At 40.8% G+C, this 14,534-nt stretch overlaps 1 protein-coding gene across 2 annotated transcripts in view; it reads right to left on the bottom strand.

The window, feature by feature from the left end:
- Window positions 1–2,278: 2,278 nt before the first annotated feature.
- Window positions 2,279–14,534, bottom strand: part of plcb1l (phospholipase C beta 1-like) — a 189,453-nt gene continuing 177,197 nt past the window's right edge. The window contains exon 33 of one of the 2 annotated variants that reach the window (XM_086166987.1): window positions 2,279–4,514. In XM_086166987.1, the coding sequence (XP_086023113.1) occupies window positions 4,290–4,514 (225 nt within the window). In that variant the 3' untranslated portion in view covers window positions 2,279–4,289. The remainder of the gene's footprint in view (window positions 4,515–14,534) is intronic. The other variant, XM_086166988.1, reaches the window with a different exon arrangement.

The raw sequence follows: 14,534 nt of genomic DNA, 5'->3' as shown, positions 1-14,534 counted from the left end.
CACACACATACATATGGAGAGCACACAGCTGAAAAGTAACATTTGCAAAACTTGAACCCCGCACACTAAAATATCAAACACTAAATCATATTTTTAGTCACATTTTAAAATGATTGTATCATTTCGAAACAAAAACCTGTTGAGGAATTATCATCGCCCAGCGCTCGGACTTTGACGATAATGTTTTAAATTAAATTCGAATCAAAAAAATGACATTAAAAAAAAAAAAAAAAGTCTATTTAGCATTTCATTGACAAATACGACCGTTGATGGATTTAAAAACACAAACAAACAAACAAAAAAAAAACAAAAAAAAAACAAAGAAGCGTTACATCGTGTGGATGTTAGCATTTCAACAATTTCAAAAGAGTTGTTACATTACAGCACAATTAATCAACGCAATATCAACATCAAATGTTGACGTTGGGCTTCCGGGCATTGACATTTCAGCGGCAGCAGAGGCTTCACATGTTTTCAAGAAGGTTTTCACGGTCAGCCTTGCTGGTCCTGCAGACCTAAATGACCCCCAAACATCAGCAGACGTGTGAGTCAGTAGCGCTTCTCACCGTAGCTGTTGAATAAACGCAAAATCAGCTGATTCTCCCAAGTATAAAATACAGTTACAGTCAATTAGGCTGGGCAAAAACAGATATTCCAGTATTCTCGTAGAGTCAATTCAAGGGGTTGCCTGGGCAACCTGCACGTTCACTGACTGCACACCATCCAAAGTACGTCCCCAAAACCGCGTCCTAACAATTCCCTTTAAACGGCGACTCGGCCGTAGAACCGCCGCTCTACCAAGGCTGAGACGAACATGAATTTGAAAGATATTGTTGCCAAGGAGATGATGGGAAGTAGGTCATTAAGGCTTCAACCTGCTTCCCCCTGACACTGAGTGTGGCATACATACCAAACGCAAACATAAATCCACAGCGCTCACCTCCACGCATAAGCAGTCAAACACTTTTTATAGCCGGGTTTTGATCATTGCTTGAAAGGTGCCCTGCTTTCCCGTGAAGCAGCCGCTCCTCTGTTACATTTACCAAGCATCCGTCACCTCTCCGCAGCGCACGGATTGTCTTTGCACAGCATTGACATCGCGTCTAACCCAAACGGCAAAAAAAAAAGATAAAATAAATGCAACACGAAACTGGAAGTGGTCTTTCACTAAATGCATGTGGAAATGATAAAATGCGAAAACATAAAATGTGAACGAATGAAACGCCCAAACAAACAAACAAGCAAATACCATATTTTCTGGACTATAAGCCGCACCTGTATATAAGCCGCAGTCACTCTTTTAAAAAAATAATAATAATGATAGAAGGATATACAAGCTGCACCGCGTTTATAGACATTTATATTGGAAAAATTAGATATTTAAGAATTTTGAGCCGTAAATGTACATATGTGGGTACGGGTTCTTTCCTGACAGTGCCTTTTAACACGGCACTTTAAACAGCACAGAACCAAGAGAAAATAACCAGTATTTATTTATCTTCATTTCTTCTGTGTTTGAAATCACAAGGCACTTTAAACATCTTCGCTGAAACCCATGAAGTCGTCTTTTTCGGTGTCGGAGTTAAACAACCTCGGAAGCGTTTCGTCACATGTGTCTCCATCCGTCTCGCTCTTTGCGTCGCGATCATCCACCGGTGAAGTTGCTCCGAAGGTGCGCCGCTCTCTCAGCGCAGCAGTCCAGCCTTTCAGAAGCCGTTGGCGATGGCGGTTTCTTTCACAGCACTCCACGCTGTTAGGATCCACTGACAGACATCAGAAAAGGATGCTTTTCGCATGCGGACGGTTTTTGCGAATATCTTTTTTTACGTCCTCTAAAAGCTTTCCTCGACTTTTGGCATCTTCCCGCCGGCGCCTCACCATAGATTCATTGACGCTCAGCTTACATGCAACAGCCGTTTCCTCCCTGGATAGCAAGATCGATGGCCTTCGACTTAAAACTTGCACCGACTTCTTCGTGTGGGTTCCATGACGAAGGAGCGAGGATTTCAAAATAATTAATAGTCGGTAAGTTGTCGTTCGTGTTCTATCTGCATAAAAAAAGGTGTGTTTTCTTCTGTGCATTGACTTGTCTTCGTTTTGATTCTTATTCCTGTTAGAGCACCCCTAGCGGTGGAAGAAAAGTCCACAGAATATCCGCATCTTTGAATAAACCTCATGGTTCAAAACCTAGAAAAAAGTAGCAGCTTATAGTCCAGAAAATACGGCAAAACAACAACAAAAAAAAAAATCAAACAGATCACACATGTCACTCCGGCAATGTACAATAATAGCCACATTTATTTTAATTACAGGCAAATTCCCTTTACACTATGTTTTTTTTTTTTTTTTTTTTTAAATCACCTTCATGTTTTATCCGTTATGCCATACATACAATTACATTTCCAGAGTGCATACACTGAAACTGATGGGGAAAGGGGGGGGGGGGGTTAAATAAAGTGGGACGTCTCACATTTCTTCATGGCAAATACTGCTCGTCACAAGCATTACTCAGTAGTGGTACCGTACTAAAAAGTGCATACATCTATTTAATATCTGACAATTTCATATAGTATAGCATAATGGCAATTTCAACAAAGATGCATTTCACACAATCAACATCAAACAAGGCCCACCAACTGAAAGGCACAGGACTCTCACATCAATATGAACGTTCGTCTCTTAAAAAAACAAACAAACAAAAAACAAATTGTTTGTACTTACACGTCGGGTAATCAATCACTTTAGTTTTGTTGACAAGGGTTTTCAGCAGACGAGGCTGGACGTTTGTACAATCCTGCCGTTACTGAATGGGAGGCTGGGGTTTTTTTTTTTGTTTGTTTTTTGTTTTTGTTTTTTCCCGCATGCAGGGTCCAGTCGGGCTGGACGACGTAGAAAACACGATTTTCACTATATCCAGAGGGCAACTTTGTGATATTGATTGATCGAGATATCGGTTCAATGATGGAAAATCTTGTGTTATAAAGATATACAAAATAAACAAAGAAACTTGTAGGAATGAGGACTAGTGCGATTTGACTTTTACCGTAATTTTTTTTTTTTTTCTCATTTCTAAGAAATTGTGTGTGATGCTGTATTGTCCGGTCTTACTGTAAAAAAAAAAAAGAAAAATTAAAAGAATCAGTTTGAACCCCCTCAGCACAGCAGACAGACACTGAGAATGACCTTTTTTCCGATTTAACGTAAACGCATCTGCATCTACTAGCAATGTATCCCAACATGTTTCCTGTGCGGGCGAAGGAGAAAAAAAAAAAAAAAAGACCATAACCAGCCATAAGTCCAAAGAAAAGGTCTCGTCATTAGTCGTTTTAGTCCTTTTCAGTTCACATTCCGTCCACTGTTTTGCAAGTTTAGTTTAAATATGTCAAAGAAAATAGATTTACATTTAATAAACATCTCTGCTACCAGGCTACCGTAACATTTACAATTAGCTGAAATACATGCAGGGACTGTACAGCGCACTTTTCCTTCGCCTCCTCTCAGACGGAAAACATCAACGCGTTGAAAATTAGCCGGACGAAACTGAATATCAGAGCACTGCGTCATATTTTCATGCCTAATATAGAAACCGGGTAATGATTAAAACCAAACGAATAGGTATTAAAAACAAGATTAGCAGCAAACACATAGGCTTAGTTCTGTGAGAACAAAATGGAGAACCAGCAAGCCACCAGTGCCTCTGGGTTAAAGTCGTTTTAAGTTACAAAGTTATGTCGTGAGCCTTCAGTGCAAATACATAGAGGTGAATCTACTTCTTAGAAAGATGGAAGCTTTTAAAGGCTGAATATACAGTTGGTGGTTTACAGTACAAGTTGACTCCACCTAAAAGACAATGTCCACTGGAAGTGAATTCAAAACCTCGGTACCACACGCCTCACTGACCACCACCACTATCACGATCATGAGGATAGAAAAAAAAAAAAAAAAAAAATGATAAAAAGAAACTACCCTTTCTGTGCAATAGTTCAAGTAAATAATTTCCTGTAAATAGTTAAGTGTTTTGTAACGCGTCCTGCCGCCGTACCGAAAGAGACGACGACAAACAGGCGACGTACAAACACACGAAGGTACCAATTACACGAAATGGTTTTGCGAACGGGGCTGCAGTCCGTGCGGAGAAGGGCCTCTACTCACCGGCTCAGGCACAGATTTGATCTTTTCCTCCCCGCCGGTTCAATTCGGGGGTCCGACGGCGCCATCCTGGACGCGCGCTCGCAAACGCATCCGCCGATCAGTATCCCGGTGTGAAGCAAAGCGTGGAGGTGAAATCCCTAGAGAGGCGTGTCGTAGACTCGTTCCAAGGAGCCCTCCTCCGCGTCGTCCTCCGACTGCGAGGCCTTGTGGTTGAGCTTCTCCGTCGTCGTGGAGGCGACCAGGTTTCCGTGGAAACCTTCGTCACTTAGCTTGGCCTTGCTGTTGTCCTGGACGAACTCTTGGATCTCCACCGGTAGCCGACGAAATTTGTCCTGGTACTCCTGGTCCAGATCGCTTTGCAGCTGCGGAGGAGGAAGACAAACGTAAGCTAGTTTCCCGTCGAGATGATGAAACACTGACTTCGAGGGCCGGAGACCTTAATTTACGGACTAAACGGCCAAATGCAATGGCTAAAAAAAAACCAAATGCATATATGTGAACATATATAGACCGCACCCGTCTATAAGCCGCAGGTGTTCACGTTCTAACATGAGATATTTACAATTTAACTCTGAATTAAATACATGCTGCTACCATCCACAAATACGGACTGGAAATGCTAATGAAACGGCTCATGAAAAAGACAAATAAATAATGACGAATTGATCTGCCTCAGAACTTCACGGTAATTTCATCCGTCCGATATGATGAGGCGAAATGTTTTGGCCGCATGAAGCTTGTTAGCCCCCAAAAAATCCACAAATTAGCCATATCATTGTTTAAGCCGCAGTGTTCAAAGTGTGTAGAAAAAGGTAGCTACAAATGTCTATATATTCAGCTAGAAGTTCTTCTTTTCCGGGGAGAAACTCAATAATATCCAGTTTGATGTTTCATTTCATTTTCAGCCTGGGCTAGTAAAATAAAATAAAATAAAATAAATATTTATAATACATTATAAAATTTTATATATACAGGACTGTCTCAGAAATTAGAATATTGTGATAAAGTTCTTTATCTTCTGTAATGCAATTAAAAAAAAATAACTTTTTCATATTCTAATATTTTGAGATAGGGTTTTTGAGTTTTCTTAAGATGTAAGTCATAATCAGCAATATCAAAATTTGAATGAATGTTAAAATTTGCCACTGGAATTTATTAGAAAATGGATTGGTAGTATGTATAGGAGGAGGTATTACGTTTACAAGGCTATTCTGGTTATTAAAGCAATCTTTTTAATTTTGCCTGTTTTTTTTGGTATTGTTTTTGCAGTTTTTATAGACATAAGAAAAGAAAATATCGTTTTAACGATGTCACTAATGTTTTTACATCAAAAAATCATTTTCTTTTCAAATTTTGAAGCAAAAAATACATTGCAAAGTTTTTTGAAACCCACTGCATAAAAACCCTCAGATGCATGTGAGAAAAAAACGCGCGGGCTGCACTAAAACAAAGATTTCATTTGATTTCAGGCAGGGGCCACAAAATAGACCCTTGTGTAACCTTGAGGTGATGTTTAGATCCATGCATGTGGAAACGCCATCGCGTCACTTCGGTTATCTTTCAACTCTAATTGTCGACCCCGAGAAGACCGCGGTCCGAATGTGACGGGGAAGATGTCAATCGGCACGTGATGCTATTTTTAAACATCATTTGACTTCCTCTTCCTCTATAAACATGAGGCCGAGACAAGAGTGAATTATGACGCGCGGATTTGCATGTTCAACGCTTATCGTTATATATACGTGCGCGATTCGATCTGCGGCTCCGTTCCCACAATTCAAGAAAAGTAAACACCTGCAGGCTCTTGACAGTTTGAAATATAGCAGGTCTGAGAGGTTGTCCGGCAAAAGAACACACGCAGAGATAAAAATTCAACAAGACGTCTTCAGCAACGCAAGCATCAAACTTCACTTATCTGTTAAATACAGACTGTTGTTCCGAACCTGCAGCCACCGCTCTTGGTGGTGTGTTTATTTTCTTTTTTCGTTTTTTTTTTTTTTTTGACAAAAAGCGTCTTCTTTCACGCACATACGTATAATTGATGTACCGAAACTGACACATCATTTATAAAAACCAATGCGACCAAAGGTTTTCAAACACATGGAAAAATCCCAGGGTTTTTCAAATGGAAGAAAATCTTAAACAACACGGACGACACCCATATTTATCCAATCTTTTTTCTGCTGTTTTTTGTACGTTTTTGGTTTTTTTTTTCTAACCATGCACGAAGGTACCCCTCCAAAGAGGATGGTTTATCCTTGACTTGTAACACCACTTTGTTCCCCCAGAGGCGACATTAGGTCAGCGTACCATTTGGGACGCTTGACTTTCCTCCAATCTCTCTTCGGACTCTGTCACCCACTGATAGCGTGACTGTGGAGGAACGAAGGCCTGCCCTTAAACTAATTGAGATCACTTTCTTTCAGAAGCGGAGACATCGGAGGCATGGGATTGAAACGCGAGCAGGGACGGTTTCCGCGACGCCGCTGTGTCGGACGCAGCCGAACGACACAGGAAAGTCACTCCGGCCGCCATGATCCTGTTCTTTCGGTTCGCAAACGGCAGATGTTGTCCATGAGAACCGTCAGTGACGGTTTCGCCTCCATTTAAAATGCAAAGCCTGACAGGAAAGTGTTTTCTAATGCGGCCGGTGAGGGTAAAATCCATCATGACAACTTTTTAAAGATACCAAAGCTCTAAAATGATATTCACTTTGACCTTGTTTTCAGCAAAACACAATATAATCATCTTCGGCGAACATCGTGGTCTATCAAGTGCCGTTCTTGTGTAAACTATCACTTGAGGGTATCACAAGCGCTTACCTCAACTGTTTTCCTCAAGGCGGCGGTTGCGGACAATCAATGCAAAAACAAAAAACTAAATTTCATGTGCCACTAAATTTTGAACTCTTGAACCTTACATACAATGCAGTGCAATAGACCCCTATTTATTCTTCTAGAGCACATGTGTCAAACTCAAGGCCCCCCTTGAGTTTGTCCCGCGAAAACGTCTTAAAAGGTCTAATTGTCTGAAAATAAAGAAGCCAAACGCGTGCATCGACCATCAACTACATTTCCGATCATGTTAGCCGCCAAGTGACGGCATCCCAATGCCATTTTCAACAAGTGGAATTGAGAAATACAAATGATCCCTAAATGTCCAGGAAGAGAAAAGTTGACGCAGATGGAAGGCTGTTTCATGAAAGATGGGGAAAGCAGATACGTGTTGTTGCTTCAAGGTGAAAAAGCGGTACGTCTTATGTGTTGGTTGTCAATGAGCTAAGTATGCTAATGTTAGCCTTCCAGAAAAACAACACATTGTTCAAGAATTAAAAGCCAAACAACGATGGCAGCAGAATGTCTTGACAAAAGCCGAATGAACAAGTAAGACATCCAGAGTTATTTAACATTAAGCAGTAGTTAGCGTAATTTTCAACCCTGCGGCTTATGCAATGATGCGGCTAATTTATGCATTTTTTCTAACGGCCGCCAGAGACGGTAAGAGTGAGACAGGTGGAATATATGTGTTGAGGAAGTTTAATCTAACTTTGCACTTCGTGCATGAATAAAATTAGCATGAACAGACCCTCATCATGCAAGAAGAAATGCGTATGACGCAGCTTTCAAGTTAAAAGCCATCAAGCTGGCCGATAAAGAAGGAAAAAGAGCTGCTGCGTGTAAACTTGGCATAAATGAATCGATGGTGAGACGCTGGAAACGGCGGCGGGAAGAACACAAGAGGAAGATGAAGACGGCTCTCAGTGACTTACCGGTATGTTTTTTTAACCAGCCCTGTTAGTGCTGTGTTAAGCTAAGGTATATTATTAAAACTTTGAAAAGTCTTTCTGTGCACCGTCTTTGTTTGTAAATATCTCATGTTTCAATGTGGGCACATGCGGGTCATAGACAGGTGCGGCTTACGTATGTACAAAATGTTTTTTCCTTTTAAAATGTACTGGGTGAGGCTTATAATCAGGTGCGCTCTATAGTCCAGAAATTATGGTACATTTATTTGACATTGCATTTAGTTACATTTCTACTGTTCCTGTTACACGTGGCCCTTTGAGGGCAATTGTTATGCTGATGTGGCCCTCTGGGAAACCCCGTTCTAGAGGTTATTTTGTATTTTTTGTCGTATATCTCTAACCCTGAGACATTGTTGCGTTACGTCCCGCCTTTTAAGGTTAGCTTGTATCTGTTTTTTCGATTCGACCGAACGCGAGAGCCGCTATCTCTAAATTTCGTTGCGCTCTGTGTAACGACAATAAAAGTCTTGAATCTTGGACAAAGAGGAAATGAAGATTAGGGAACAGAGCGGTAGACACAGGACGGCCTTGAATCATGAAAGACCGGCTTTATCTGCTGAAGAAAGGAAGGGTCTCCTTTGCATCTGTTAGTTTCAAAGTGCCTCTCCGTGCTACGAGACGGAGAGGAGAAGCTGTTTTCTCCCAGGCATGAACGCCCCCAATGATTACAGATGACAAGATTCATTTCATTGTGAGCCAATAATTGCCGTAATGCTGATTTCTCTGTTTAACTACCCGACCGACTCCCATGGGAGAGCCGTAATTAAAAGAAAAGCCGCTAAGATGAATGGTGTCAGAGCGTCACGGCTCAATACGGTTGCATCAGCGTTATGAAAGATCGAAAACGCGCGTGAGCGCAGAGGGTTTTTATCAGAAATCCATAGTTTGTCTGCGATGCCGCAGTTAATCCGATAACTTTGAGTCCGACGGCAACATTCGGATACAGACAGATTCGGGCTACGGGAGAAAAATCCGAATCCACCTTCAGCCTCGCTAGCCGCTCAGAGACATTTGCGACCATATCAGAGGCTAAAGAAGAGATGGGAAAGAAAGGGAGAGGGGATAAAGGTCGAGGACTTTAATCTCGCTCTCTCGGCATTTCCAATTTCCTGCGTTCAACACTTGGGTTTTTGTGGATGCACATCTGAAGGAACGGCCTCAACAACTACAGTTGCTCAACTGTAAATTAACACCCAATCAGGTATCCGGATTATACAACGGAGCACATAATACATGTTCAAACTTAAATATATACACAACCACATACAGACATAGATATATTTATATATATCTACACAGTTTGTGGGTAGTTTGGATTGTTCTCTGCCCTGTCTGCTAAATGTCTTCCAAATAGGATCAAGAAAAAAAAAAAAAAAAAAAAAAAAAAAAAAATATATATATATATATATATATATATATATATATATATAAATTAATCATAAATACAAAATAAATAAAAAATAATAAACAAATAAAATTAAAAAAAAAAAAAAAAAAAAAAAAAAAAACATTCCTAGATTCCTCATCCCGGAGGCTTCTTCAGTTTCAGCTCATTAGAACTGAGGTAGCCTCTGGGCTGAGGGCTGACCTGGATGATGGAGAACCTCCGCAGACGAACAAGCAAGAAATTACCAGAAAATGGTACCAAATCAAAAAAGGCAATTGCTAGAATATGACAAGTGCTGTATGAAAAATTAAAGCAAATGGGCTAAAAAATTGCAAATATTTTATTCATTCATGCCAGACAATTGCAGGGTCACGTATAGAGATGCACAACCATTCTGCTCTATTGCAATGTTCACATCTACATCTATAATCATATTTATAACAAATGTTTCCACTCTTCTACCAACACGTAACGGGAAAAGCCGAAAGAAGAAGAAGAAGAAGAAGAAGAAGTTTCCACTCTTCTACCAACACGTCTCCCAATGCACTGCCGACAGCAAAGACCGAATTTTACTGTACATGGAAACACGTTTCTACACTCTACATCAAGGGTGTCAAACATACGGCCCGCGGGCCGGAACCGGCCCGCAAGGGGGTTCAACCAGGCCCGCAGAACAATTTGAAAGTGAAAAAATGCATAAAAGACAAGGATTTAATTTTTTAAATTAAATGTAATTTGAGAATTTTCCGCTAGGGGGCGCACTATTTTGGTCAGAGTAGACGACAATCCGCATCACTGAGACGGACCAATCAGCAGACGTTATCAATGTACCACCTGCTCCTTGTTATGACATTGTTTCTACCCTGTTCTCCACCTCCTGGTACTCCCTCATTAGCCACAATGTCGTTATCAAAACAGAGACAAGTAGTTAGAGTGTCGAATTTTCAAAGAAAATTTGACTACGTCCCATTTATTTACGGAGACGCACGGGAAACCTTTGTGCTTGGCATGTTTGCAACAAGTTTCGGTATTTAAGGAATATCATATACGGCGCCGCTACGAGACTCATCACAGCGAAAAATATGACAGCTTGTAAAGAAACTGAGAAGAGATACGATCAACGAATTACTGGCTGGTCTGAGGAAACAGCGTCCACTTTCACCTCCAGCTGAGAAATCAGTGACGCAGCGGTAAAAGCCAGCTAACTAATTGCTAATTGCGAAAATGTGCAATTTAACATTAGTCACCAGCTTCACTACAAACGAGTATGGTGGAATTCTACTGTTCATGCAACTCCATACATTTTCAGTATGTATTGTATGTGTTTGCATGTTTCATGGATGACGTTTACACATTTACAGGACAGGTGAATACTCCAATCCTTACACTTTTTATAGCACTCTTTTTAGTTTGGAGGGTGAAGGCAGGGATTCAATTTAGATTTTATATGCACATGTGTAAATAGTTTAAAAATCCCTTTCTTTATAAGTCTCATTTAATCTTAAAGTGCATTACTATATTTTTCAATACCAATTACTTGTTAAAGTTTTGTGCCTTTGTACGATCAGTGGGATCTCATGATCGCATGATTGCAATTCATACATGTGAATGATAAAAGTAAATTGCACTTTTGTCTAAGGAAATATGAGGTGTTTCATGAAATGTTTTGTAAAGGGATTGGTCATTAAATTCCAAGATTTTCTAATGTCCTTGTACTTCTTTACACCAAAAAAGAGGAAAGACATGATATTTTGGTTATTTATTGTTGAATATGCTATCATTTTAATGGTCCGGCCCACTTGACATCTACCTAGGCCGTATGTGGCCCGCCATGAGAAATGAGTTTGACACCCCTGCTCTACATGGTACAATAAACGCTTTGAATCGAATTTAGAAACCTGTTTACGTGCACACAAGACATCTGAAGCCGCATCAGTTGCCCTATCTTTATTTAGCTGCCGTCGGTACACCCTAAACCCATCGCCAGCCGATCGCATAAAACATTCACGCATTAATTCATTCATTCATTCATTCATTCATTCGGGACAATTTTTCCCAATTTTCTTCCAATTAACCTGCGGCATGTTTTGGAGGAAACCCACTTTAGAAGAACATGCAAACTCCATGACGTCTTCATTGATATGTATCATAATAATAATAATAATAATACATTTTATTTAATTGCCTTATTTCACACTCAGGGACACCGTTACCCTATGCATATATATTTACAGTATATGTATATGTACTGCTCAGAAAAAAAAATGAAGGGAAAACTGAAACCACACAATGTGACTCCAAGTAAATCACACTTGTGTGAAATCGATCGTTTTGACTTGTTTTAAGGAGATTAAATCAAAGTTGGATCATCCTGTGGTGTGTTTTCACACTTCAAATCCAGACCTCCATGGGTTCAAACATTATATTTCCATTTTGTTGTGATTTTGTCGTTGTAATTATGTTAAAGACAAAGTATTTTACAAGAATATTTCCTTCATTCAGATCTAGGATGTGTTATTTTAATGTACCCTTTACTTTTCGGAGCAGTGTATACGTCCAAAAATCAAATGCTTTCTAGACGATATATCTACACTGATGCTGTTTCAGATCTCGTGTGTGCAGGTGGTGGTAAAAGCTGTGTGTACGTTGCTTTCAGGGTTAAAAAAGGAGACGATGCGACTCCCAAACCAACGAAGTTTCCGCGCCAAACAGTCGTCGTTGCCAGATTTGAGCGCAAAACAACTCTCACAGCCATTTCCTGCGTCGTTAGAGAACGGTTTGAGCGGTACAGCCCAGCTCGCCGAGGCCCCCGCCAAGCCCGGCATCTCAAGGTCACCTTTGCCACCCTCCATCCATCCATCCATCCATCCATCCATCCATCCATCCATCCATCCATCCATCCATCCATCCATCCATCCATCAATCCCTCCCTCTGCTTTCCCTTCTTTATTTCCTTCTCACTCTCTCTGTGGGTCTCACAGAGCGGACATCCAGCCCATCGCAGCCAGATGGCTAAAAATGCACCACCACTCTCTCTCTCTGTCCGCTCTGCACTGCGCATGACCTACTTAGGGGTGGGACAGACAGCATGTGTGTGTGTGTGACAGAGCTCACGTGTGTGGGTGCATGTACACACACATGTTGCCGACAAACACATCTTCATCCCATTTGATGAAACCCCTGCGAATGTTTAGGAGGTGGGATTGGAGAGCAGAGGTGCCTGATCTCACAGGGACATATGCTCCTGTACGTGTGTGTGTGTGTGTGTGTGTGTGTGTTTTAATGTAATCAGCGGCCCTGAGGCTCTGAGCGAGTATTCATAATACAAACGTGGAGGAAGATCCAACGCAAATGTTATCAGTAAGGCTGGGAAATACTGAATATCGCTACGGAAACCACGTCCAACCGCAATCATGTTTTGGATGTCTCTGTTATCAAATATTAGGATTCGTCATTTTACATCTCCATTTTTGTTTTCACAATTTATTTGCATATATATTTTCTTTGTTTGCATATACATATTTTGCATATTATATATATATGTATTAATATTTTGTTTCAGGAAAAGAGTTTCAAAGAATAATTCTGCAGTTGAGATGATTGGAGCCCAGAATAATATCTACTTAAAGATCAATGTACCCACAATATTTGGAAATTAGTCATAAATAACAGAAAAGAACGCGTGAAAATGATTGATGGGATATTCCTAAAGACCGAGGAAGAATTTCCAGAAAGCCTAGGGTTGAGATTTAGCCCGACCACCGGCCAGGAAATAAAATATCTGCAGGAAATAAAATATCTGCAACACAAGAAGCTCATCTCATGTTACTGCGCTCATTGTTTTTTATTTTTCCCGGCTCCGCTGATCTGATAATTAAAAGAGTAGAAGAAACCGAGCAAAAAGGCACTAATGGATTCATTCCTTAGTGTGGCAAAGTTGTTGAAACAAGACCTTTTCAAGAGAATAAACATCAATAAAATTTAAATTAAAAATAAGAGGCTGCACTTTGAGCCTTTCGTGAAGCTTGACAGCTTGGTGTCTAGCCAGTATACAGTATATGGCTGTGTGTGTGTGTGTGTGTGTGTGTGTGTGTGGTCTACTATTTGGACATCTACCAGCATCATTTATTAAGCCAGCTTTCCAAATCTGTTTTTCATCTTTGAAGACTTGTCATCTGTCTATAAATCCCATGCACATACAACGTACACGTGCACGCACGCGCCGGCGCGCACACATTTCTGCCTTTCTTAAAATACAGCTCTCGGTGACCTTCTTCACCAGCTGTCCTCGTTTCCAGAAGCTATCGAGGGAAGCAGGAAAGGCCTCTGAAGAGCCAAATTAATTCTTTGCTTTGAGCCGTGACATAACGCCTGCTGCAGCGTCCCGACCGTTTTTTTTTTTTAAAGCATCGACTCGGCTCACCCGTTCAGCTTCCTTTTATATATTAAAGCGAAACCGAAACTCGCCATCCTGACACTTTGAACGGCAGGCCACCGTCTCGAACGTTTTGGCGACGATGCCATTCGACGGCAGTCGAGTCCCTCCGTCGCCAGACAAACGTCGTGAAGGGATTTTCGGTTTATTATGAATGCAAAGGTCGACTTGCGACGACGGGAATCATTTGCATGAAATTGAGTGGATCGATGCACCATAATCACCATAAAGACAAACACGGCCCGTATGGTTGACGACGCAATAAATAATAAGTAGTGTAAGTAAAGATAAGGTACATTGATCTCTCGCGATAACGCGGTTTACTTTTCACGGTTTCGCTACTTCACGGATTTGCATCGTGCGTTGTGTTCTGCATTCCGATTGGCTAAAAAGTCACTCCACTTCTTCTCCACCTGTGCGTCAATAACGTTGCAGTTTAATATGTACACGTACGTAAAACAGCTTGACAAATTTACATGACGTACGTGCAAATTCTCTCGCAATTTCCAGTTTCACTAAAACCCATAACGTTGACAAAACGCTCTGGACCGACAAAAGCCCCTGCGGCAGGAAGATGCTATCTATCGCAGATAAAGTTAAACTTCTGGACATGCTAAGGGAAGCTAAAAGCTATGCGGCTGTAGGTCGGCATTACGGAATGAATGAATCTTCCGTTCCTTCCATAAAGAAGGAAGAAAAAAACAGAAGGACGACAGCAGCAATGTATAATAGAGTATTTAATTGTATAATAACTG

This window comes from Fistularia commersonii, chromosome 20 (genome assembly GCF_037954325.1).
Source record: "Fistularia commersonii isolate RoL2024-O1a breed Wild chromosome 20, RoL_Fcom_v1.0, whole genome shotgun sequence".
Classification (NCBI taxonomy): domain Eukaryota; kingdom Metazoa; phylum Chordata; class Actinopteri; order Syngnathiformes; family Fistulariidae; genus Fistularia; species Fistularia commersonii.
The sequence above is the reverse complement of the archived record's forward strand: the minus strand, read 5'-3'. Positions and strand labels throughout refer to the sequence as shown.